At 39.9% G+C, this 26,459-nt stretch overlaps 1 protein-coding gene across 1 annotated transcript in view; it reads left to right on the forward strand.

The window, feature by feature from the left end:
• ABCB4 (ATP binding cassette subfamily B member 4) overlaps positions 1-26,459 on the forward strand; it is a 76,857-nt gene that overhangs the window by 27,567 nt on the left and 22,831 nt on the right. The window contains exons 11-20 of the mRNA XM_052638384.1: positions 750-863; positions 2,364-2,474; positions 2,694-2,819; positions 5,981-6,184; positions 6,539-6,709; positions 12,765-12,926; positions 15,720-15,875; positions 19,576-19,722; positions 22,119-22,223; positions 25,956-26,033. Of these exons, the coding sequence (XP_052494344.1) occupies positions 750-863; positions 2,364-2,474; positions 2,694-2,819; positions 5,981-6,184; positions 6,539-6,709; positions 12,765-12,926; positions 15,720-15,875; positions 19,576-19,722; positions 22,119-22,223; positions 25,956-26,033 (1,374 nt within the window). The remainder of the gene's footprint in view (positions 1-749; positions 864-2,363; positions 2,475-2,693; positions 2,820-5,980; positions 6,185-6,538; positions 6,710-12,764; positions 12,927-15,719; positions 15,876-19,575; positions 19,723-22,118; positions 22,224-25,955; positions 26,034-26,459) is intronic.

Consider the following 26,459-nt stretch of genomic DNA (forward strand, 5'->3'; position numbering starts at 1 on the left):
GAGAAAAGCCAAACTATAAGTAGATGTTTCACCAAGCCTAGAGAGAAAGGAGTCATTTCTCTTCATTTAGGTTTTTCTGAGATAATGTATGCTAATAACCTGGATTCCTGAAACTACAGTCTTGACTTTTCTGTATCAATTTGTTTACCTAGTGAAAAAAAAAGAATGAAGGGAAATGTATTAAGTTTGTGTGCTGTAGTACAGGCTAATTGTGTAGAGGAATGATTAATTAATGCACACAGATGTGATGTATAATGCATGAACCGTTACTCTTTAATGTTAAAAATCTTATCAAAATGTATATATGTATATAACATGGCACTTTTTAAGGAAAGTTATATGGGGCCAAAATCTACCTTGTTTCATCTTGAACATTCTGTGTAATTCCATGCATAGTTAGAGAAAATAATTTAGTACTGAATAATACTGACAGAAAATATTTCCCTCTGGTGGCAATGGCTTCAGAATCAAGGCAACAGATTTGAAAAATCTTTGTCATTTTGTCTAAGCCCAGGAGAAGAACAACCAATAGTTTGACAAGATAGATGGAAAAATATTTTTGAGGTTGAAGAAACCCATTTGTGCAAAAAAATTTACCTTATAAATTTTGCTCTTGTACTGAAAAAAGTTTTCAAGGGATAGACCTAATCTTGACGCTTTGGATAGCCTATGTTCCACACACATTGTGTTTGAGATGACAGTGGACACTGGAATGGGACATGTAACTTTTCCTGTGTTCTTTTGCTCAGGTCTTTTTCTCAATCCTGATCGGAGCCTTCAGCATTGGACAGGCTGCTCCCTGTATTGATGCTTTTGCCAATGCAAGAGGAGCAGCATATGCGATCTTTGCTATTATTGATAATGTGAGTCATTTATTATTTTTAATGCTGAAATTTTTTTGAGGCCTGAATAATTAAATCTGGCTTTATGTTAAATGTCCTGTAAAAATTAAGTGACATGAAAAACCTCTGCTTATTAATGAATAAAACCAAATGCCTCTTTTGAATATTTGTGAAAGCTTTAAAAAGTACCTCTTTTTCAAGGTTAATTATTTGCATTATATTCTGAGTCTGAGAACTCACAGGATCCCAAGATCAGTAATCAAAACCAGCTCTAAATGATGAGGAAACTTTTTTTGGTTAAGCCTAGACTTGACTATTTGTAACATTCACACTGGTTCCAAATTAAAGAATCAGTACAAAATAATAATAAAGAATAGAAATGGGATTCCAAGTGAGGAATAAATGAGGTTAGGAGTGCTTATTATTGTGCCTGCCTCAAGTTAGGGTTTAATAAATTTAAGTTTTGAGTTAGCCAGTTGGGGAATAAAAGGCAGAATGTGGAAAGAACTTTCATAAAGGAGAACAGATTTTTAAAAAAAAAAAAATTCTCTCTCCAATAAACTTTATTTTAAAGAAAAAATATTTCTGAATGCTTATCTTTAATCAAATAGCACTGATCTCACTTAGGAAAGTGCATCTGAACTAGTGTGTTATTATTAGAGTTCAAAGCAAAGATGTTTGTCTTCCTAGTTTTTCTCCTTTTCTCTTTCATTTTGTAGCCAGACTGAGAACATTATGCTTTGTAGACAGGATGAGTGGATGGAAAAATGATTGGTGGGACCAAAATTGATAGTATGTTTTGCTGTGGGTTTCCCTCACTCAAAAAAAAAAAAGATCACTGTATATATGATATAATTTTGAATCAATTGTATTGCATAAGTTATCCTGACTGAAGTGAAATAAAGAAAATCATTTTGACACATTAAATGTGGTCTCTGGATTTACACGGAGAAAATGCTAACTAGCTAACTGAAATGTAATTGTCTAGTCCAAGCAATTGCTGTTTCATTAATCTAAGTCATGAGAAAATTGTTCAGCTTCTGCATATATTGAGAATTTATATCATTCCAAACTAACTTGTCCCTAGCCAATTGTTCAATCTTCTCAATCCAGTCCATCACACTTAATGTTTAGGAATAAGCTAATTTTCACTAAATGCTGAAATACCTGGATCTATCAATTGTACTATATTTTGTACTTGCAGTTGTAGGAATGTACATTTAGAAAATTTACGAGGATATGCCAGAAACTTAAAGTGAAATATCATATGAAATGAAAATTATATCTCCCTTATGTACTTTTTATGAGAAACTTATTTTCACAGAAGGAATACTTCCTTACAGACATAAACACAAACATACAGACACACACACACATATACAGTCTTCAACTTGGGTTCTGACTCACGTGAAGGGAATTATGCTTTTCTGGGTCCTGTTTTTGGAATTGCTTAGGCATATTCCTTAAAAAAGCAATTGTTTGTCCTATGATGGAATAGTCATTGAATTCTGTTTTGTTTAGGATCCTAAAATTGACAGTTTTTCAGAGAGAGGACACAAACCAGACAACATCAAAGGGAATTTGGAGTTCAAAGATGTTCATTTCTCTTACCCTGCTCGGCCTGATGTCCAGGTATTGTAAGTTATATTTATAGGGATTCCTAATTTAGATTGATTGTTTAATCATCTTCAGGCATCCACAGTCTCTATTATTTTGATATGTATGTGCCTTTTCCTTTGGGGGTTATAGTCCCTTATTTAATACTATTTTTCCAACTTTAAAATTGAGTCAGATTACTTCTCTTTCAGGCTTTTGATGTGAAGTGTACTCTTTTTCTCTCTTCCCTTAAAGATCTTGAAGGGCCTCAACCTGAAGGTAGAGAGCGGGCAGACAGTGGCCCTGGTTGGGAACAGCGGCTGTGGGAAGAGCACAGTAGTCCAGCTGGTGCAGAGGCTGTATGACCCTGATGTGGGGAGGGTAAGTGGGAAGAACCCCGCTCTTCACAATGGGAAGCTGGGTATCAAATAGCCCTTAGAAATGTGTTTTTTGGTAACATATTTGCATGTGAATCCAATTTTGGTTATAAAAAGAAAAAGGCTATGGAATTGCAATGCAGCTGGATAAGACCTTCAAACCCTTGAGATATTTTGACAAAAGTAGTCAAGATGATAAAACTCAAAGAAGCTAGACAACGCTCTCCTCTGTTCCAACTAAGCTTTTCATAATCCACTATGTCACTGGAAAACAGTCATCCAAACCACTGAGAGGATTATTTTCAATGACTTACTGAGTTTGGCTAAAAATGTTCCACATTAGTAATTGTCAATAAGCTTGTGTTCAGGGTCACAAGGAATCTTAGGGCAGTAATTAAATTCATCAAAGACAGTTGAGTTTTCTTCAGTGTTGAGATATCTGAAGGGGAAAGTGGAACAGTCTCCATGAAACTGGGGATATGAGAAACAGTAATGGCCTAGGGTATAGTTTTTTGATCTTTTAAAATTTTTATTATAAACTGAAACTTACAGAAAAGTTGCAAGTAAGGAACTCACATATACTCTTCACCCAGATTTATTAATTGTTTTTATTTTGACCTACTTCCTTATTATCATCTCTTTCTTACTGTATGTTTGTGTGCATGTATAAAACACAACACAAACATACATACCAGTTTTTTTCCTGAACCTTTGAGAGTAAGTTTAAGATATTATGGCCCCCTGACCCTTACATACATTAGAATATAATCTCTTTTTTTAATGTTATTGGATTATAGGTTTTTTTTCAATGTTGTGTTCGTTTCAGGTGTATAGCAAAGCAGAATGTATTTTCTGAGAAGATAACATTCTCTTACTTAATCACAAAACAATTATCAAATTCAGTAAATTTAACATTAATACAGTAGGGGCCCACAGTCAATATTCAAATTTCCTCAGTTGTACTGACTTGCGAACGTTGTTTACCTGACTTTGAAATGTATTATAATTATGAAAACAGAAGTTTACAAGTTACACAGAAAAATATAAAAACACAAAAAGGCATTAATATAGGACAGAGATTCTAGGATACACGAATTATTTACTTTAATAAAATTAACAAAATTTCTTTGAAAAATCTGATACACCAAGTAGGAACATGGGCCCCTTCTCATTTCCTAAAGCAAACTCTAGGTTGGTTGAAGTATAAACAGTTTTCTCTATTTTTAAAAAAGAACCTATAAAATACTTACATTGAGGATAAGCATTTCAAAACATCTTATTTTAAAAATTACTATTGGAGTAATACATTTTTAAAAGAAAATACATGTCAGCAGGGAAAAAAAAAAAGCCTTCAGAAATTCTGTAACTCAGAGATATTCACTGTTCACATTGTGATTTAACTGTTTTCTTACTGTTGAAATAATGAAAAAAATGCCCAGTGGTACAGTTGATTGATTCAGTTTTCCCTTAAGCCTCTCTCCAATAAAAATCAGTAAAGCTATAGTTTAAGAAAGAAATAAATTGGATGAAAAATTCATGATATATGGTAAAACTATTATATTACTCTTTTATAAATTAATATGAATCTATCAGAGGATATGAACATGCATATCTTTTGAGAATAAATGTAGATTTGTGAAAAAGAGTCAAGAAATGCTCAATTTCACTTATATATGAGTTAAATATAAGCTATACCATATACTTATTAACTAGAAAAGACAGATTAATATGATAAAGCCAGTAAATTACAGTGAAGCAAATATATATTTATATATTCCTGCTGCCACTGTAAATTATTAAAAATCTTTTTAGAGAGTTTGTTCAACCTTTATTCAGCAAATAATAAATACCCAACATGTGCCAGTCATCGTATGAGTTAAGCAATTATTATTGGAGAAGAAAAAATAAAACATTCTCTTCAGTCTGGTAATTCTGTCCTTCTACTATGATTGTCCTTCAGTGTGCTTTGCACGAAGCCAAATACTCAGCAGGTGGGAAATGCTGAAGTACATTTTGGTATTGATATATTATGTAGAGTAAAACACCATAATGCCATCAAAGTGATATGTAGACTAGGTAGGTAAATGGACAGTTAATTCAGATTTAATAATGGTAAACAAAAATACATAGTTATGCCAAAATACACAACTCAATATATAATTATTTATGGAGAACATTCCATCCATGAAAAACAGTATACATAAGATAATAAAATCAAAAGAGAGAAAAGACTTTATTTTTAGGCTTGCACATTGCTCTTGATTTCCAATTCCCATTTCTAACCACTGAAATAAGTTAAACATTAGCTAAGGTTTTTTTTTTTTTTTTTTTTGGTCTTGTCAGCAAACAGATTTTATTGAGCTATATTCTAAAAATAATATGTAAAGTTCTGATAAAGATTATTTAAAAGATGGTTTTACCAATGCTGCTGCTGCTGCTAAGTCGCTTCTCCAGTGCATGAAAGTGAAAAGTGAAAGTGAAGTCGCTCAGTCGTGTCCAACTCTAGCGACCCCATGGACTGCAGCCTACCAGGCACCTCTGTCCATGGGATTTTCCAGGCAAGAGTACTGGACTGGGGTGCCATCGCCTTCTCTGTACCAATGTTGAAAACACCCAAATTAAAATAATAGATTCCAATGTATAAATTGAATGGTAATAATTTAAATAAAAGATTAAAGCATTCAAAATATCAGAAATAGCTGATAATCCCATTAAAGCGTCTTTTAAAAGAACAAAGATATAAATTACTGCTGCTGACTTTTAATATTATGTGAATGCTAATGAAGAAACTTTAGTAGGAACTCCCTGGCGGTCCAGTGGTTAGCACTCAGCACTTTGACTGCAGTGGGCCTGGATTTGATTCCCTGATTGAGAACCAGGATCCCGCAAGCCAAGTGGCATGGCCAAAAACAGGAAAAGAAAAAATTTTATTAGCACAATTTTATTTACATGTCATGTGGTAAAATAATAAATAGCTCACTGAGTTTGTATGGACCTATTGCATTTATTGTTTTTTTTTTTTAATTGGCAGATAATTCCCTTACAATGATATCTTGGTTTCTGCTGTACAACATGAATCACGTATTAGCTAAGGCTTTTTTGGTAACAAATGCTTTCAATGTCAGATGGTTTAAAATATTTAATGGAAATATCTTGTTTCTTCAGATTATCATCGATGGGCAGGATATTAGGACATTTAATGTAAAGTATCTGAGGGAAATAATTGGAGTGGTGAGTCAGGAGCCAGTGCTCTTTGCTACCACCATTGCTGAAAATATCCGTTACGGCCGTGGAAATGTCACCATGGATGAAATAAAGCAAGCTGTGAAGGAAGCCAACGCCTATGAGTTTATCATGAGATTACCACAGGTAAAGACTCTGTTAATTTAAGTGCCCTTTAACTTCACTTCATGCCACCGAGTTCTTTCTTCAAAGCTTAAATAAGCTAATAATGTTTGAGGTTCCAGGTTGTCCAACTTTGCTAGGTAAGTCCCTTGAATTATCCATTTGGAGGGTCAAGGAGTGTAGCTTGGTACAATGACTTATAGGAAATTTTCTAGAGTTTGTGTTAGTAGTTTTTGAGAATGTGATATGATTTGTTATGGTTTGTGACTCATTACACTAGTCAAAATGAAGTGCCCTGTTGTCTTCCATGAATTCCTAGACTCCATAGCTTTTTCTATTTGAAATATTTCAAGAGCTCTACCATGCTTTCTGCTGTAGAAATTTGACACCCTGGTTGGAGAGAGAGGGGTTCAGCTGAGCGGTGGACAGAAGCAGAGAATCGCCATCGCCCGGGCCCTGGTTCGCAACCCCAAGATCCTCCTGCTGGACGAGGCCACCTCAGCGCTGGACACGGAGAGTGAAGCCGAGGTTCAGGCGGCCCTGGATAAGGTCAGTGGATCCTCAACGCCTGAAGGACCAGCCCCCTGAAACTTTATTGAAATTCTTACCAATGTTTTGTGGGCCTAGGCTGAAAAACATGAATATGAGAGCAGATGCAGCTCTCCCGTGGGACTTTTTTTTTAACGTGGTGTTTCATTTGGAGTGTAGTTGATTAACAATGTTGTGATAGGTTCTGGTGCCAGCAGAGTGACTCAGCATTTACGTATCCATGGATCCATTCTCCCCCAAACTCGCCTCCCATCCAGGCTACCACATAACACTGAGCAGAGTTCCCTGTGCTATACAGTAGGTTGGTTATCCATTTTAAATACAGCAGTGTGTACAGGTCAATGCCATGGGACTTTCTTGATTTCTCCTTTCTGTCAGGGCACATTGCAGAGAGACGTGGGCAGCCCATTTACTGACTTGCTTTGTTGGACCAAGGCGCAGTTATCCCCCAGTCCAGACCTGTGCAGTGAACTGCTTAGCTTTGGGGGTTTTGTTTGTTTACATATAGGTTAGGACTTTGATCAAAAGTTCTTGTGGTAAAATGTACAAAGAAAACTCTGATTACTTACCCAGTGATCCATCTGAAAACAGTTCAAAATACTTGCCTTATTTTGTAGCAGTACATCATCTTTATCTGTTCATAAAAGTGAATGGGTGCTTCTCTGGAAATAAAGTTCAATTTGTGTGTTTCTTTAAGCATATAAGTAAGGAACATATTTCAAGGCTGCTGAACTCATGGGCCTGGCTCAGTGTTTCTAAATCTCTCACTATCGTCTTTACTAAGCTGAAGCTTCACAGGATGAACCTTATCTTGGGACACTTGCAAGGTTAGTGCTGATGTCATCTGTCATAACAACATAGTATAAAAACTAGAGTCAGATGACACTATGTAAATAGATTTCAAACACATAAATATCATAAACATTTTTGACTTCAGAAAGTTTTGTCATGAAATGTGCAAGTTACTTAACAGTCTATCCAAATTGCCTCTTGAAATTTCATTTTTTTGAATTGACCTACTTTATTTTTCAGTTTTTATTGAAATATAGTTGGTTTACAATGTGGCATTAGTTTCAGGTATACAGCAAAACGATTCAGTCATACACATATATGTGTATGTATATATATTATATATATATATCTGATATATATATCTCTCTCAAAATTATACAGATGAGCTGTATGAACCTTATTTTCTCAGGAAAATGTATACTTGAATCCTAAGTAAACACAACCTCCTTGTGTGCTATAAACTGTAGTTAATTCAGGCTTTGTGGTTTATCATATTAACATTTTGGCTTATTTTATATAATGTAATTTAATAATTGAGAGAATATGATAATTATTCCTCATAAATTTTTGTACTGAATTACATTGCTTTCATGTATATTAAGTCTCAAGGAACCAAAATATAATACATAGGGGACTTATATTTGGTTGGTTAATTAGAAGTGACTTAAATCAGAAAATCATGAAAACAAATACATGCATTCATTAAACAATTGATTTAAAACATGTCAATATAGATTTTTTTTAGCATAAAGTTATGTATGATAAGGAATATTTATGGGAAAAAACTCCTAGTCAGCCCTAGGACTTAGGTTCCAAAACTTTCTAGGATGTGTGCATTCAGGGTAGTAGCCCTTGCTGTGCTAAACAAACAGAATTGCTGACAAGTTTTTCCTGATGTGAATTCTGTCAACAAAAGTTGTATCCTTGCAAGTTTTAATTCATATTTAGATACATTACTTCTTTGAATTTTAGCAATTTGTGTTGGCAAACACAGAAGCTATAAGGCCTCTTGAAGTCTATGCTTCGGACATTGAACAAGCATTCATTCCTTCACATCTTTTGCTTAAAACTAGTCACATGGCCTGCCCAGATTTGAGGAGGTGGAAAAATACAGTCCATCTCTAAAAGGAATAGCCTTAAAGTGTTTGTGGCCATTTGTTATCTACCATAGTTGCTACAGATGGTTATAATCTACTGAATTGACTCCATACATTGCAAGATAACTGATATGTTTTCCAGACAATAAACTATGTCTTTAAGAGGGAAGTCCTTCATTATTGCACTCTCTCCCCGTGATACTGGTCAGTCAGTCGGCTGGTCCATCTGGTTAAAAACCAACTGCCTTTTAACACTGAAAGTTGAGTTTTGTAATTCTCTGTCCTTTGAGGAGCGTAAGGATGTAACATTATTACTGTTTCTTCTCTCTGATTACCTAGCCTGGAAGCATAATATTTCCCTTTTGTAGCCCCTTTCTACGTTTATCACTGTCTCTTGTCTGGCACCATGTTATTGTACTTAGCTATTTATTTATATGCTTTCTCTATCTCTCTCCTAAGAGGCAGAACTAATAAATGGCTCATGTTTACTCTATAACACCCACTCCAGTGCCTGCACATAGTAAAGCCTGAATAAATTTTTACTGAATTGATTACCATGGCCTAGCTCATTGAATAATACAGTTCTACATTAGAAAAAAATAATTAATGACCATATCTGCTTTCGGCTCAATAGATAGCAACCATTCTTCAAAATAAATAATAGGTTTTTCAGTATAAAATCTTAAAGAAGAATAGAACAGCAGACTTGATATTTTGATTTTTTAAAGAAAGTCAATAATCACAAAGTTTTGTACCTATGTCCCTCTTCTACTCATAGTGTTTCCATACTGCAGGGGCAGGAAAAGAATGAAAATAGTGATTTAATGAAATGATCCCTCAAAGTTTCCATTTATGCTTTTTTCTCAGAAGTCAAAAAGCCTAATAAATGAGTGCTTCCTCTGTTTGGGCCTACCTTTCATTCCTGTGCTGTGAGCTTAATCACACAGTCGTGTCCAGCTGTTTGTGACCTCATGCACTGCAGCCCGCCAAGCTCCTCTGTCTGTGGGATTCTCCAGGCAGGAATACTGGAGGAGGTTGCCAAGCTCCCTTCCAGGGGATCTTCCCAACCCAGGGATCGAACCCAGGTTTCCCGCATTGCAATCAGATTCTTCACCGTCAGAGCCACCAGGGAAGCCCACCTGCACATCCAAAATTAGAAGTTTCAAATTTCTTAATAGTTTGTCTCCTTGAATCTAGGATATTTGTTTGCCAGTGTCTTGTCATCGTGGGGGTATTTGAAAATATTCTTTTGTGTCAGATCTCTGCTGCTGCTGCTGCTAAGTCGCTTCAGTCGTTTCCGACTCTGCGTGACCCCATAGACGGCAGCCCCTCAGGCTCCCTCATCCCTGGGATTCTCCAGGCAAGAACACTGGAGTGGGTTGCCATTTCCTTCTCCAATGCATGAAAGTGAAAAGTGAAAGTGAAGTCACTCCGTCGTGTCCGACTCTTCGTGACCCCATGGACTGCAGCCCACCAGGCTCCTCTGTCCATGGGATTTTCCAGCAAGAGTACTGGACTGGGGTGCCATTGCCTTCACAAATCTTCTCTACTCTGGCCAAAATTCTTTGGTCAAGAGTGACAGTTGCTAACTTTGAAATTCACGAATACATACTTTGTTTCTCTTTCACACCGTTCATTTACTCACAAGTCTGACTCCCAATTCCGTTGTTTGTATTTTTTTTAATTGACATAGCATTAACCTATTGTTATCATAATGATAAACCCAGCCACTGTTAGCAGTTACTCATCACTACTAGTATCATGAATTGATCGAATTATTTTCTATATACCTTATCACACATGGACAAAGTTGTGCAACTTCCTTATTAGTATATCAGTAAAGATTTATGAAGGTTTCCTTTGGGGCTCAATTGCTAAAAATCAAAGAACAGTCTTAAGTGTTGTCCAGTAGAGTTATGCTCTAGTCTCTGTCTTTTTATGCTTTCATGTGTGTTTGTGTGTGTGTGTGTGTGTGTGTGTGTGTGTGTGTGTGTGTGTGTGTTAGTCACTCAGTTGTGTCTGATTCCGCAACCCCATCAATGGTAACCGGCCAGGCTCCTCTGTCCATGGGATTTTCCAGGCAAGAATTCTGGAGCGGGTTGCCATTTCCTTCTCCAGGGGATCTTCCTGACCCAGGGATCAAACCTGGGTTCCCTCCATTGCTGGCAGATTCTTTACCATCTGAGCTACCAGGCTTTTTTATATTTATTGAAACATAATTGATTCATCTGGTTATTAGTAAAAGGCCTGAAGAAGAAAGACCACATAATTTTTTTTCCAGGTGGCTTACACAATTGACTCAGTACCATTAATCACATAGTCTGCCTTTTCTCTACTGATAGACAAAGCATATTTATCACACACTAATTCTTAAAAATGTATGTCTATTCTGGAATCTCTGTTTGGTTCTGTTTACCAAATTGTCCATTCATGTGATAGCTTCCCCTGGATTTTATTGTTTTAATTGCTGTAGCTTTTCATGTTTTAGTATCTAGTAGAGATATTACCCAGATACTTTTTAACTTTTTCAGAATTTTTGTGGATGCTCTTTTAAAAAAGATTGATGAATCTTTTGTAAAGATTCATGTACCATGAAGTTCACCCTATTTAAATGCACAGTTCATTGGTTTTTAGTATTAATATAGTCACAAGATTTTGCAACCATCTGCATGATCTCACTGCAGAATATTTTCATCATTCCCAAAAACAAAGAAACAAACCCTTGTACCCCATAGTACTCACTCTCTATTCTACCCTCACCCTTGAGCTTGGCGACTGCTAATCTTTCTCTCTCTCTGGATTTTTCCATTCTGGACATTTCCTATAAATAGAATCATACAAGGCATGGTCTGTTTTAACTGACTTCTTTAACTTAGCATCATATTTTCAAGATCTATCCATACTGAAACACATATCAAAATCTCATTTCTTTTCCTGGCCCAGTGCTATTCCATTGTATGGATATACCACCTTTTGTTTATCTTTTGATCAGCTGAACATTTGGATTCTTCTCACTTTTTGGCTATTATGAATCTAGCCTCTCGTTTTTATGTTTTTAACTGCTTAGGTGATTTGGGCCACACCCTAAATACCATCCTAACAATGTGGTTTTATTGCCTCAGAGTAGGTAGGAGTAGTCTTAAGAAGTTGTTAGTCTAATAGGAGAAGGCAATGGCAACCCAATCAAGTACTCTTGCCTGGAAAATCCCATGGGTGGAAGAGCCGGTAGGGTGCAGTCCACTGGGTCGCAAAGAGTCGGACACGACTGAACGACTTCCTTTTCACTTTTCACTTTCATGCATTGGAAAAGGAAATGGCAACCCACTCCAGTGTTCTTGCCTGGAGAATCCCAGGGACGGGGGAGCCTGATGGGCTGCCATCTATGGGGTCACACAGAGTCGGACACGACTGAAGCGACTTAGCAGCAGCAGCAGCAGCTGCTGCTGCAGGGTAATGAATATTAAAAAGAATAACTATTGTTAATGACATAATGTAAATAATTTGATGGACATTTTCAAGGGTATAAATGCCCATTCATAAACCCATCAAGCTAATGACATGTGAGTTCACTGAACTACTTAGGGGGTGATTTGTAGATTTCAGTATCCATAAAAACCACCCAAAGTATTTGTTAAAAATCACAGTTACTGGCCCCACTCCAGAGTTTGTGATTGAGATGGTCTTTGAACCATAATTTAAACCATCCAGACCTCAGGATATGTTTTCACCTAAGGTGCCTGCACATAGTCCATCAGAATTACAATCACACTAATTACAGAATTGCAGGCACTTCAGAAGAAATTATACAGAAGTGCTCTGGAGAAGGCCTTATGTGGCAACAACTTCTGAACATGCTTCTGCTAAAGTCTTTAGCATATCATATAACTCAGAAGCAGGGCTCCTCACAATGGTGTGAAAACATTAGAGAAACTCCAGAGTTATCCATCTTCATCCTGGGGTACTGGCCTCCTGTCTGGTCCAGAATTTAAATGCCCTTGTGTCCATTCACATGTGAGTGATGTCTTTGTGCCCTGATCACACAGGGATGGTGAGCTGCTCTCCATTAACCGCAGACACCCCCATCTGTGTGCTTCACTGTGTGTAGATCAACAGTGCAAGGATGGTGTAACCCTGCCGCCCTTCGTGCCTGTCCTTTTCCCCTCTAGGCCCGGGAAGGCCGGACCACCATAGTGATAGCACACCGACTGTCTACAATCCGAAATGCAGATGTCATCGCTGGGTTTGACGATGGAATCATTGTGGAGCAAGGAAGCCACAGAGAACTAATGAAGAAGGAAGGGGTCTACTTCAGGCTTGCAAACACGCAGGTATCTGCTTCTTGGGAAGTTTTCCTGTTGTTTTTTCTTTAATATAGTATTCTTTCTTTATTAAAATATCACATAGCTAATGCTGTACTGAGAAATGAGAAGTATCAGAAAGATGCCAAGTATACATCTGAGACTTTAATTCAGAGTCATTGAAAGAATCTTGAAAGAGAAAGGTGGGGAGGGAAGGAAATAAAAGAAAATGCCAAAAACATTTTGAGCTGGTTGTTTAAAACAACAGTGATTCTTGGTTGCCTGTTCAGACTAATGGGTCCTTCCCCCAGTAGATTAGGGATGTTCAGAGTAGTGGTCGGGGTAAGAGACTGAGCCAGGATCTCTGGTAGTTGGGAGAGGTCCTATGAGACCTTAAAATACTTCCCAGATCATCCTAATGAAGCCAATAGCAAGACTCATGGCTCTTGGAAGTGAATAGTTCGGTGTTTTGTTTTTTATTTTTGGCTTGCGAGATGTTAGTTCCCTGACTGGGGATCAAACCCTGGGCCCACAGGAGTGAAAGTGCGAACTCTTAACCTCTGGGCCTCCAGGGAATTCCTGAGTTTGGTTTTCCTTTAAAACAACAACAATAACAGCTATTCACTCTGTTTCCTAAAGCAGGTTCTATTGATAATTATTGATTTGCCTTTTTATTGAAATTAGTCACTTGAGCAATTTTGCAAAATAAATAACTGAAAAATATTTATCCTGTAAACACAATTCTTACATTTGTAAAAGTTTATACATTGGCTTTGACAACTGTAACTAATATGTATATATTTTTATTTTTTCTTCACATTTCAGATACATATCATCCAAATACTATCATTTTATATGTCCTCAGCAGTAATTACATTAATGTGTAATAAACTGCTTGATCATTTCTCTAAAGTTGACTATGTGGCTTGTTTCTAGTAATTCTCTGTTCTAAATATTAACCTTTGGGAGCACATGGCGGGGAGGGGGGTGAGGGTGGGTTCCAAAAAAGTTAAGTCAAAAATTTTTTGTTTTCTGACAAGTAATTTAACTCCTCTGAGTCTCAGTTTCCACATTTGAAATACAAAACCTACCATGTGAGGCTGCTGCAAGGTTAATAAATAAGCACATGTTTAGTTCAGTTCAGTCGCTCAGTCATGTCCGACTCTGCAACCCCATGGACTGCAGCACGCCAGGCCTCCCTGTCCATCACCAACTCCTGGAGCTTATTCAAACCCATGTGCATTGAGTCAGTGATGCCATCCAACCATCTTGTCCTCTGTCATCCCCTTCTCCTCCTGCCTTCAGTCTTTCCCAGCATCAAGGTCTTTTCAAATGAGTCAGTTCTTCGGATCAGGTGGCCAAAGTATTGCAGTTTCAGCTTTAGCATCAGTCCTTCCAATGAATATTCAGGGCTGATTTCCTTTAGGATGGATGGACTGGTTGGATCTCCTTGCAGTCCGAGAGACTCTCAAGAGTCTTTTCCAACATCACACTTCAAAAGCATCAATTCTTCGGCACTCAGCTTTCTTTATAGTCCGACTCTCACATCCATACATGACTACTGGAAAAACTATAGCCTTGACTAGACAAACCTTTGTTAGGAAAATAATGTCTCTGCTTTTTAATATGCTGTCTAGGTTGGTCATAACTTTTATTTCTAGGAGTGAGCACCTTTCAATCTCATGGCTTCAGTCAGCATCTGCAGTGATTTGGGAGCCCCCAAAAATAAAGTCTGTCACTGTTTCCATTGTTTTCCCATCTATTTGCCATAAAATGATGGGACTGGATGCCATGATCTTCGTTTTCTGAATGTTGAGCCTTAAGCCAACTTTTTCACTCTCCTCTTTCACTTTCATCAAGAGGCTCTTTAGTTCTTCTTCACTTTCTGCCATAAGGGTGGTGTCATATGCATATCTGAGGTTATTGATATTTCTCCCAGCAATCTTGATTCCAGCTTGTGCTTCATCCAGCGCAGCATTTCTCATGATATACTCTGCATATAAGTTAAATAAGCAGGGTGACAATATACAGCATTGACATACTCTTTTCCCTATTTGGAACCAGTCTGTTGTTCCATGTCCTGTTCTAACTGTTGCTTCCTGACCTGCATACAGATTTCTGAGGAGGCAGTTCAGGTGTTCTGATATTCCCATCTCTTTCAGAAATTTCCACAGTTTGTTGTGATCCACACAGTTAAAGCCTTTGGCATAGTCAATAAAGCAGAAGTAGATGTTTTGTTGGAACTCTCTTGCTTTTTCAATAATCCAACGAATGTTGGCAATTTGATTGCTGGTTCCTCTGCCTTTTATAAATCCAGCTTGAACATCTGGAAGTTCTCAGTTCATGTATTGTTGAAGCCTCGCTTGGAGAATTTTGAGCATTACTTTACTAGCGTGTGAGCTGAGTGCAATTGTGCGGTAGTTTGAGCATTCTTTCGCATTGCCTTTCTCTGGGATTAGAATGAAAATTGACCTTTTCCAGTCCTGTGGCCACTGCTGAGTTTTCCAAATTTGCTGGCATATTGAGTGCAGCACTTTCACAGCATCATCTTTTAGGATTTGAAATAGCTCAACTGGAATTCCATCACTTCCACTAGTTTTGTTTGTAGTGATGAGCACCACCTGAATATGCTAGAAAAAGCACTTTAAAAGGGTGAATTTCATGGCATGTGAATTTTGTCTCAATAAAGTTGTTATATATATATATTTTTTTTTGAAAAGCACCTAACACAAAATAGATGCCTGACAAATGGTAGTTACTGGTTCTAAACTTGAAAGTTACATCCATCTAGACACACAACTCAATATTTTGTTCTTCTTCTAGATTTCAGGAAGCCAGATCCAGTCAGAAGAATTTAAAGTCACTGATGAAAAGCCTCCCATGGGTTTGACTCATCCCATAGTTAGGCGTTCTCTTCAGAAAAGCCTGAGGAGTTCCCGACAGTATCAGAATGGCTTTGATGTGGAAAGCAGTGAACTTGTGAGTTGTTTTTCAGTTATTTTTCATTGTTTAGTTTTGCTGGTGAAATCCATAGCCTTGCAAGTACATTGTAGGCACAGAAGATTCCTACCATGAGCCATATCCTTCTTAAAAGAAGGAAATATCCAATATTAATTGTACTTGTCAAAAATCAAAATCAATTCCAATTAACAATGGATTTCCAATGAGAAGGGAGCCCAAAACATAGCCTTTGTGCTTAGATGCTTCAAATTAAAACGACATATTCATTTTTGAGATCCAGAGTAATATAAGGCTGGTCTAAAGTTAGAGGCCCTAATATTTGCATAATCTATTATGTAGGATTACTTTGGATTGTCTATGCTAGGAAACCCAGAGTAATATCAGTTTAAGAAAAATAAGATTTTCTCTTTCATATTAAAAACAACAACAAAAAACTTAGAGGTGAGAAACCCAGGGTTACAATGGTAACTCCACCATGGTTACCATGGACTCAGGCTCATTGCATATTTGTTCTCATTATCCTGGCATGTAGCTTTCATTCTCAGTCATCTAAAATGACTCTGGAAGCTCCAGCCATCACATCTATGTTCCAAGCAGCAAGAAGAAACAAAGATTTTCTAGACATCTCATACAGTACTTAAAAAAAATAAACTATGTCATTAGTCATAACTGAATCACATGTCCATACTTAGCTACAAGGGAGGGTAGAAAACTGAACCTTTTTGCTATATGCATTGCTACCCTGAGTGAAACTGGAATTCTCTTACTAGAAAAAGGACAGAATAACCAGAAATAGCCAAAGTGTACATTATTTAATATTTCTCACTGAAACCTTGGGATTTTTTTTTTTAGATCAACATCTTGCACTTTATAATACAAATTTTTACACAAATCTCATGTTTACAGTACAAAAGTCAAAGGACCTCAAGAGAAGTAACTGGGATGTTATTAATTCAAGCTAACAGAAACTTTTAAAATAGAAAGGGAGCACATTCCAAGAAAAGATATTTTATGATTTTAAGAAATGATTTAGGAGTATATTTAGATGTTATTCCCTGATAGCTCAGTTGGTAAAGAATCTGCCTGCAATGCAGGAGACCCTGGCTCAATTCCTAGGTCAAGAAGATCCCCTGGAGAAGGGATAGGATACCCACTCCAGTATTTTTGGGCTTCCGTTGTGGTTCAGCTGGTATAGAATCCGCCTGCAATGCAGGATACCTGGGTTCAATCCCTGGGTTGGGAAGATCCCCTGGAGAAGGGAAAATGTACCCACTCCAGTATTCTGGCCTGGAGAATTCCATGGACTTGTATAGACCATGGGGTTGCAAAGAGTCAGACATGACTGAGCAACTTTCATTTCACTTTGATGTTATTTACTTGTAAAATCTGGGGCCTCCCAGGTGACTCAGTGGTAAAGAATCTACCTGCCAGTGGGAGACAAGGGTTTTATCCCTGGGTCGGAAAGATCCCCTGGAGGAAGACATGGCTACCCACTCCAGAATTCTTACCTGGATAGTCCCATGGACAGAGGAGCCTGGTGGGCTACATCCAGTCCAGGGAGTCACAAAAGAATTAGACTTGCCTTAGCAACTAAACAACAGTTAATAAAAGCTGAGTGTATTTTACCTCTTGTGTTGGCCTGCAGCGACTGATCCTACTGAGAGGTCATTGCGTCTGTTTTTCTCTGCCCACTGTTTTTTTCTGCCTACGGTATTATTCACTGCAGAGATAAGGGCTCTTTTAGCAGTCTCAATCTTTGTATTTATGGAAAGAGAATAACATTGTATATTGTGCTGCTATATTATTGTAAGTAAGATAGTTTCTCCCTTTTTGGCTGTGAAGTATTTGCTTCTCATTTTCTCATTTTGTCTGGATAGTTACACTGTTACATCTTTAGGGTCTGGTATTTTAGAGGAGCACTTCTCTTGGAGAAATGCAAAGAGGGGTAGGCAGAAAATGCCACAATCAATACGACTGTCCTCGGTGCCATCATAGAGGGATGAACGGTGAGCCCAGGGAGAGGGGGAGATTAAATCTGATTAGAAGGACTGTTTGCTTGCAAAAAGCAGCCTGAGCTCCTTTATCAGGCTGGAGGCCAGGTCTAAAAGATAGTGCTAACTAGGGAGGGAAAAAACCCCTAAAAATGCAGAGGAGAGGGGTGGTTTGAAAGCAAAGGGCTGAATAGAAACTATTCGTATGTTTTCTATTTCATAGAGACACGAACATGACCTATTTAAACAACTGTAAGGCCATGGGTTTCCATCGGCACATATGGTATCTAGTTTACTGTGAAAACACCTCTACAATCAGAATTTTCTCCTTTTTATTTTTATTTTTGGTCACCCCACACAGCCTGTGGAATCTTAATTCCCTGACCAGGGATTGAACATGGGGCCCATGGCAGTGAAGGTGCTAAGAGAGTCTTAACCACTGGACTGCCAGGGAATTCCCTAGAATATTCTCCTTTATGTGACTTAAATCCCTCATGCTTGACCAAACGTCAGGCTCAGCACTTGCTGAGAAGCTGGTATGTGCCAGGCATTGGGCCGTTTCTAAGAAGATAAAGTGTCGGCCATTCAGTTAGTCTCTCAGTCGTGTCCAACTCTTTGTGACCCCACGGACTGTAACCCACCAGGCTCCTCTGTCCATGGGATTTCCCAGCAAGAGTACTGGAGTGGGTTGCCATTTCCCTCTGCAGGGATCTTCCTAACCCAGGGATCAAACCCGGGTCTCCTGCATTGCAGGCAGAGTCTTTTCCATCTGAGCCATAGGGAAAGCTGAGGCATGAGCCAAGACATCTTAAAACAAAGCCACAGAGACATGTAAACAAACAGGGGGGAAATCAGAAAGCAAGTGAAGCTATGAAGCAGAAGTCTGTAGGGAATGCAGAGCAAGGCAGTCTGCCCTGCCGTTAGTAGCGGTGAAAGGAAAGGGCATGGGTACTTGAGTTTTGTGAGTTAGGACATGACACGGATAAGGTGCGAGGCAGGGTTCTGGGGTGAGGAGACCAGGCCCAGGTCCCCAGATGAATCACGGTGCCTTGTGTTGGTGAGGACGCTTAACTCATCTATTCGTGGGTCTTACCTTGTGTGACCCCAACATCATGACTTGAATTTTAGGGCATCTGGGGCACAGATCCTGCTTCCGCTCACTTGCTGAGGCTGGGATAGAGAAAGGCTGGCCGCACGGCGAGGACTGCCTCTTGGGTGGTGGACTCCCCCGGCTCAGGCTGTGCAGTCCGTCTGCTGTCGCTCAGTCACTCGGTCACATCCAGCTCTTTGCGACCCCGTGGACTCCAGCATGCTAGGCTCCCCTGTCCCTCACTATCTTCCGGAGTTTGCTCAAATGCATGCCTATTAAGTCAGTGATGCCATCCAACCATCTCATCCTCTGTCATCCCCTTCTCCTCCTGCCTCCAGTCTTTCCCAGCATCAGGGTCTTTTCCAATGAGTGGACTCTTTGCATCAGGTGGTCAAAGTATTGGAGCTTCAGCATCAGTCCTTCCAGTGAATATTCAGGGTTGATTTCCTTTAGGATTGACAGGGACATAGTTAGCATCTTGTCACATCCTGTCTGACCCTCCCGTGGTCTGCTGTGGCCTAGGCATTCCCTCCGCCCAACTTGTAAGTTCCTGGAGGGCAGGCCAGGCCCCCTCCGGGTCCACACTCTGGTGCCTGTGGTGTTGCTGCCTGTCCGTCTTGATATGTGTGTGTTCTAGGATGAATCTGTGCCACCGGTGTCTTTTCTGAAGATCCTGAAACTGAACAAGACAGAGTGGCCCTACTTAGTGGTGGGAACCCTGTGTGCCGTTGCCAACGGGGCGCTCCAGCCGGCCTTCTCAGTCATCTTCTCAGAAATGATAGCGGTGAGTGTGGGAACACCACTGGGTGGCCTGAGTGAAATCACTTAGCCACGAACTCAGTTCTCATGCCCAGCTGGTCCCCTCCGCAGTAAGGCAGCCTCCAGGGAACCTAAGCCAAAGGCTTTCACTCCCTGTGGAGGAAAGCCGCAAGGCAAAAGAAAAAGCCGGCCAGTTACGCTGTCAAGGAAATTGGAAACTGTAAGATCCCTGGAGAAGGACATGGCAACCCCCTCCAGTAATCTTGCCTGGAGAATCCCATGGACAGAGGAGCCTGTCAGGCTACAGTCCATGGGGTTGCAAGAGTCGGACACGACTTAGCGACTAACCCCCACAAAAGATCTCTGAAGGAGGCATTCTATTCACTCTCTTCGTTCAGGTAACTGGGGTCAGGCCGTGATCCCCACCCTGTTTGTGGAGACAAGATGCTCACCTCACAGGGTGGTTGGGTGGTGGGGGTGGGGGAAGAGTTCACATCTCAAGGGTTGAAGAGGCCAGGCTCTGGGCTCAGACTGACCTCGCCATTTAATTGCTGTGCTAACGTGCTTCAATCATATCTGACTCTTTGCAACCCTGTGGAGCCCAGCGGATTCCTCTGTCCATGGGATTCTCCAGGAAAGAATACTGGAGTGGGTTGCCATGTCCTTCTTCAGGGCACCTTCCTGACCCAAGGATAGAACTTACGTCTCTTACGTCTCCTGCATCTTTAAATGGGTTCTTTACCATTAACGCCACCTGGGAAGCCCCCAGTTGCTGTGCAAACTTGGGCAAATGCTTCACCTTGCTATACCTCAGTTTGTTCATCTGTAAAATGAACCTACCTCCTAGGATGGCTGATGATTAAGAGATGATAAAAACTATACTCCAATAAAAATTTTTAAAAAGAGAGATGATATAAGTAACGATTAATATACAGAAAGCATTTAAGGGTGTCTACCTCAAAGTAAGTATTAAAAAGTGTTATTTACTACATCATTGTTCAGTAATCCTTACAAGGCTTGGAGAGGCTGAGACACAGAAGGAAAACTCCTACAATCCAATTGTTAAATTCCCTGAGGGACGTTTGTCAGAAGTGATCAGAAAAATCTAAGGCTCCATAAAATCCAACATTTATATTTTATGTCCTTAGTTAATCTCTAATGTTATTGGAGAGAATTTTTGTTAGAGTTGAATTATTCCCCATCATATAAAGAATTTATTATGCTTCTGAATTAGAATGTTGCTCTGCAATTAAGACCACAAATTAAAAAATAAATGAATTAAGGAGAACCCACCAACTGTTTTTACAGTACAGAATAAGGCAATCCCTGACTCTCTTGCAATTCAAAAACAGTGTGGGCTGTATTTATATGAGGGGGGTCTCTCCTTAGTGTCAAATGGAGCTTTTGGAGATTGAGTAGAAAACAAAATAAACCAGTCCTGCCCCCAAACAGTTTACTTTCTATTGGGACAGACGCATAACACACACACACAAAACAAGTATATTACATGTCACAGGATCGCAGGCATTTTAAAAGCAGTGAGGCAGTGGAGGGGCTGGCACTGGGGGTGCTGTTTTGTGCAGTTTGGTCAGGAGAGACCTCTTTGGGCTGAGGCCCTATGGGGTGAGGGGAGGCAGGTGAGGGGCGGAAGAGCTCAGGCAGAGGGAGGAGCAGGTGCAGAAGAAGGGGAATAAACCTGGCGGTGCAGCCACACTCAGTCCACGTGCAGCGTTCCAGCCCATGGCAGTCTGAGTCCCCTACATACGAACCTTCAGGTTGTGAACTTGCAAAGGTGCAAACTCACATGCCAGGCCCTGTATGCCAGCTGTTGCACTACTGTACTTTACAGGGTTCTGTACTATAAGATTAAAAATATTTCCTTCATTTTTTGTGTTTGTGTTTTATGTATGCATTTGTGATAAGTATTATAAACTTGTTACTATGCAGCCAATCGTGTTTCTTGGGGTATCTAGGCTAACTTTGTTGGATTTACAAAAAAAAAAACAAAACTGGGCTAATGAACCTGCTCTTGGAACTGAGCTCATTCATATGTAGGGCACTTACTGTGTTCCTCAAATTCATGGAGACAGGAAGTAGAATGGTGGGACTTGATGGCTAAGGGTGGGGTTATGGAAGTCCCTGTTGAATGGGTCAGGATTTCATTATGGATGATGAAGACTTCTGGAAATGGATGGTGGCGAAGGTGGTACAACACTCTGAATATCCTTAACACCACTGCGTAGTACACTTAAAATCTACCATTTAGCTAACTTGATGTTGCATATATTTTACCACAGTTAAAAAAGAAACAACACATATTCAAAACCTAGTTTTTAAAATGGGATGCCCAAGCCATTGTTTCTGGGAGGAATATACAAGGTTCATGTAATCCAAGTGGGTATTTTAAATGTTCTCTTGTAGATTTTTGGACCAGGAGACGATGAAGTGAAGCAGCAGAAATGCAACATGTTCTCATTGCTTTTCTTAGGCCTGGGAATTATTTCCTTTTTTACTTTCTTCCTTCAGGTAGGTACCTATAATTTGATCTTCTTTATCGAGTCTATATTTAAGTAGAAAATATAGATTAATTATCTATTAGATTTTCATTAATTATATGTTAATGTAGATTAATTATTGATTAATCAAAATCCAATAAAAAAACAGGTTATCCAAACTTTAACTTTGCTGCTATATAGCACGGGAAGCTCAGCTCAGTGCTCTGTGATGACCCAGAGGGGTGGGACGGGGGTTGAGTAGGAGGGAGGCTCAAGAGGGAGGGGATATAAGTATCCTTATATGTATACTTATAGCTGATTAATGTTGTACAGCAGAAACTAACACAACATTGTAAAGTAAGTATACTCCAATTTAAAAGTTAAAAAAATTTTTTTAATTCTTAGCTTTGATTTGGAGTTTCCAAATCTTAGACTGAAATGAATTGCAGACTCAGTTGGCACAAGGCTGTTTGAGGGGGCAGAGTCCTAAGCAGTAGACATTGTGACTTCCCTGGGTGCTAAGTTACATCATGTTACAGGTTGGCCCTCTGCAGACACTCATTGCCAGGGAGAAAAGAGACTTTAATTCACAGGACAGCATAAGTCCCATTTAAACACAATGAGACATAAACTGGAAAAAATCAGTACAACAGCACTCTCTTTTTGAAACCAAAAGTGTTAGTTGCTCCGTTGCTCAGTGTCTGACTCTTTGCAACCCCACGGACTATGACCCACCAATTCCTCTGTCCGTGAGATCATCCAGGAAAGTATACTGGAGTGAGCAGTCATTCCCTATTCCGGGGGATCGTCCTGATCCTACGATCGAATCTGGGTCTCCCGCATTGCAGGCAGTTCTTTCCTGTCTAAACCACCTTACTTTTTACATAATATCAAGTAACTTCTCTGATCTTTTCTTCCCTAATTGATGAACTGTTTGAAAGAATGGACATTATACTGCATTTTAGATATTATAGACCTGGCAAAAATGAACTAGTAAACTCTGATTGTACTCGTCTACCTAGACTTTTACCACTGGCTTTTTGTCTCTTTAGTTCAGTGCCTTTCTAGTACAATCCATTAAGTCCACAAAATATTTCCTAGTCATGCCTAGTGTGTTTCTCTTTTGCTATAGTTGAGCCAGTGGTAAAAGTAAGCCAAGCTTTTTGTTTAGGAGTGATTGCCTTGCTGGTGGCACCTCAGTGTCCAATGTAGCCACAAGCCCAGGTGTGTTAGGGAGTGGAGCTAGTTACAAACATGTGCTACACCAACAGTGGACAGATGGCCAGGCCTTGAGCAATCCGCCAGCAAAGGTACTCTAGGAAATCAGCAAACTCTAGGCCTGGACTCCGGGGGCACTGACCACCCATCCTCTCGGCTTAGTGATATGTGCTCCCAAAGAGCACCCCACATGCCTGCACCAACACTCAACGTGGCTGGAGGCCCATCCCAGGGCCCCAGAAGCAAGCCCAACTGTGGGCATCTGGGCTGCTCTCTATAATTAGAAAGAGGGAAGTGTCTGGCAAGGATGCTGGGAGAAGACAAGTAGCCTGACCATTGGCTGGTCTGAGAGCAGGCAGAGCTGTGACGGGGAAGCAGCAAACTCACTTGGAGCCAGCACTAGAGACATCTGTCTACACCAGGGGTTCCCCACCTCCAAGATCTAATGCTTGATGATCTGAGGTGAAGCTGCTGTAATACTAATAGGAATAAAGTGCACAATAAATGTCATGCTCTTGAATCATCCCCAAACCATCTCCCCACCCCATCTGTCAAAAAATTGTCTTCCATGAGACTGGTCCCTGATGCCAAAAAGCTTGGAGACCAATTTTTGTTGTTTTTCAGCTACTCATTCGTGTCTGGCTCGTGTCTGACTGCTTGCAACCCCATGGACTGCAGCATGTCAGGCCTCCCTGTCCTTCACTGTCCCCCAGAGTTCACTCAAACTCATGTCCATTGAGTTGGTGATGCCATTCAACCATTTCATCCTCTATCACCCCCTTCTCCTCCTGCCTTCAGTCTTTTCCAGCATCAGGGTCTTTTCCAGCATCAGGGTCTTTTCCAGTGAGTCAGCTCTTCACATCAGGTGGCCAAAGTATTGGAGCTTCAGCTTCAGCATCAGTACTTCCAATGAATATTAAGGATGGTTTCCTTTAGGATTGACTGGTTTTATCTCCTTGTAGTCCACTGGACTCTCAAGAGCCTTCTCCAGAAACATAAGTCAAAAGCATCAATTCTTTGGCACTCAGCCTTCTTTAGAGTCCAACTCTCACATCCATACATGACTGCTGGAAAAAACATAGATTTGACTAGATGGACATTTGTCAGCAAAATAATGTCTCTGCTTTTCAATATGCTCTGTACTACAGGAGCCAAAATGCATCCCAACATAGAATTTTGTTACTTGCATTAAAGATAGTTTTGCTTCAAGCATTAGGAACACTCTGAAGGTTGTAATTAAGATGGTATTATTATGCAGATGACACCACCCTTAAGGCAGAAAGTGAAAAGGAACTAAAAAGCCTCTTGATGAAAGTGAAAGAGGAGACTGAAAAAGTTGGCTTAAAACTCAACATTCAGAAAACGAAGATCATGGCTTCTGGTCCCATCACTTCATGGGAAATAGATGGGGAAACAGTGGAAACAGTGTCAGACTTTATTTTGGGGGCTCCAAAAGCACTGCAGATGGTGACTGCAGCCATGAAATTAAAAGATGCTTACTCCTTGGAAGAAAAGTTATGACCAACCTAGACAGCATATTCAAAAGCAGAGACATTACTTTGCCAACAAAAGTCCGTCTAGTCAAGGCTATGGTTTTTCCTGTGGTCATGTACAGATGTGACAGTTGGACTGTAAAGAAAGCTGAGCACCAAAGAATTGATGCTTTTGCACTGTGGTGTTGAGAAGACTCTTGAGAGTCCTTTGGACTGCAAGGAGATCCAACCAGTCCATTCTGAAGGCGATCAGCCCTGGGATTTCTTTGGAAGGAATGATGCTAAAGCTGAACCTCCAGTACTTTGGCCACCTCGTGCGAAGAGTTGACTCATTGGAAAAGACTTTGATGCTGGGAGGGATTGGGGGCAGGAGAAGAAGGGGACGACAGAGGATGAGATGGCTGAATGGCATCAGTGACTTGATGGACGTGAGTCTGAGTGAACTCTGGGAGTTGGTGTTGGACAGGGAGGCCTGGCGTGCTGCGATTCATGGGGTAGCAAAGAGTCAGACACGACTGAGCGACTGATCTGAAGTGAACTGATTCTCACTGAGATATTGTCCCTGAGAATTTTGAAAAGGAAGTCTCTTTAGAATGGGTCAGAAGCCAATTTCTAAGATACATTTAAGGATTTTGGTCTTAGGATTCTATTGCATACCAATGATTTACCAGTATATGAATTTTTTCTTTTTGTTTTTTTATGGAAGTGGAGTTGATTTATAATGTTAATTTCTGCTGTACAGCAAAATGATTCAGTTATACATACATAACCATTTTAAAATATTCTTTCCCATTATGGTTTATCATAGGATACTGAATATAGTTCTCTTTGCTGTAAGTAGGTCCTGCTGTTTATCTATTCCAGCTGAAATAGCAAACATCTAGCCGCACATGAATTTGAAGTTAGGACTTTGAGTTAGTATCTGATCATAGACTTTGTTATTTGAATAGTTGAGTCATATATAAACATTATAGAATTCCATGTGAATACACACACTTGTGTCAGAATGCTGGTGATGATTAAGAGAGACAAGAGGCTTTCTTCTTGCCCAGGGCTTCACGTTTGGGAAGGCTGGTGAGATCCTCACCACGAGGCTTCGGTCAATGGCTTTTAAAGCGATGTTGAGACAGGTAGGTGTGCGCACCGGAGCCATTTCTTCCTTCCCTTTCGAGCCTCACATGCTGCCCTCTGTGCCGTGTGCCCTGGGTGTTCGTGCAGGAACTGGTCAGATCCCCTCTAGTTGCTCTAGTCCTTCAGTATCCAAAGACCTCTTAAGGTTTCCGTGGGACTAGGCTTAGCTAATGTAATAAATAGGGGCTAGTATGTCATGACTCTGGGGGCTTATTTTGCAACTCCCTCTATCCCGGTGGAGACTCTCACTTCAAGGATCTGTCTCTGTTTTCTGGATTCTTTGCAGGCCCTGAGGAGTCACTTGAGACTCCAGGATGCCTTTCAACAAAGGCAACAGTGGTTGGCAGGGGTTCTGCGCAACAGTTGACGCGACTTACTATGGGCGTCACCAAATGTTGACCATTGAGTTTTGTTTGAGCTCTTCT

The sequence above is a fragment of the Budorcas taxicolor genome, chromosome 4 (assembly GCF_023091745.1).
Source record: "Budorcas taxicolor isolate Tak-1 chromosome 4, Takin1.1, whole genome shotgun sequence".
Taxonomy (NCBI): domain Eukaryota; kingdom Metazoa; phylum Chordata; class Mammalia; order Artiodactyla; family Bovidae; genus Budorcas; species Budorcas taxicolor.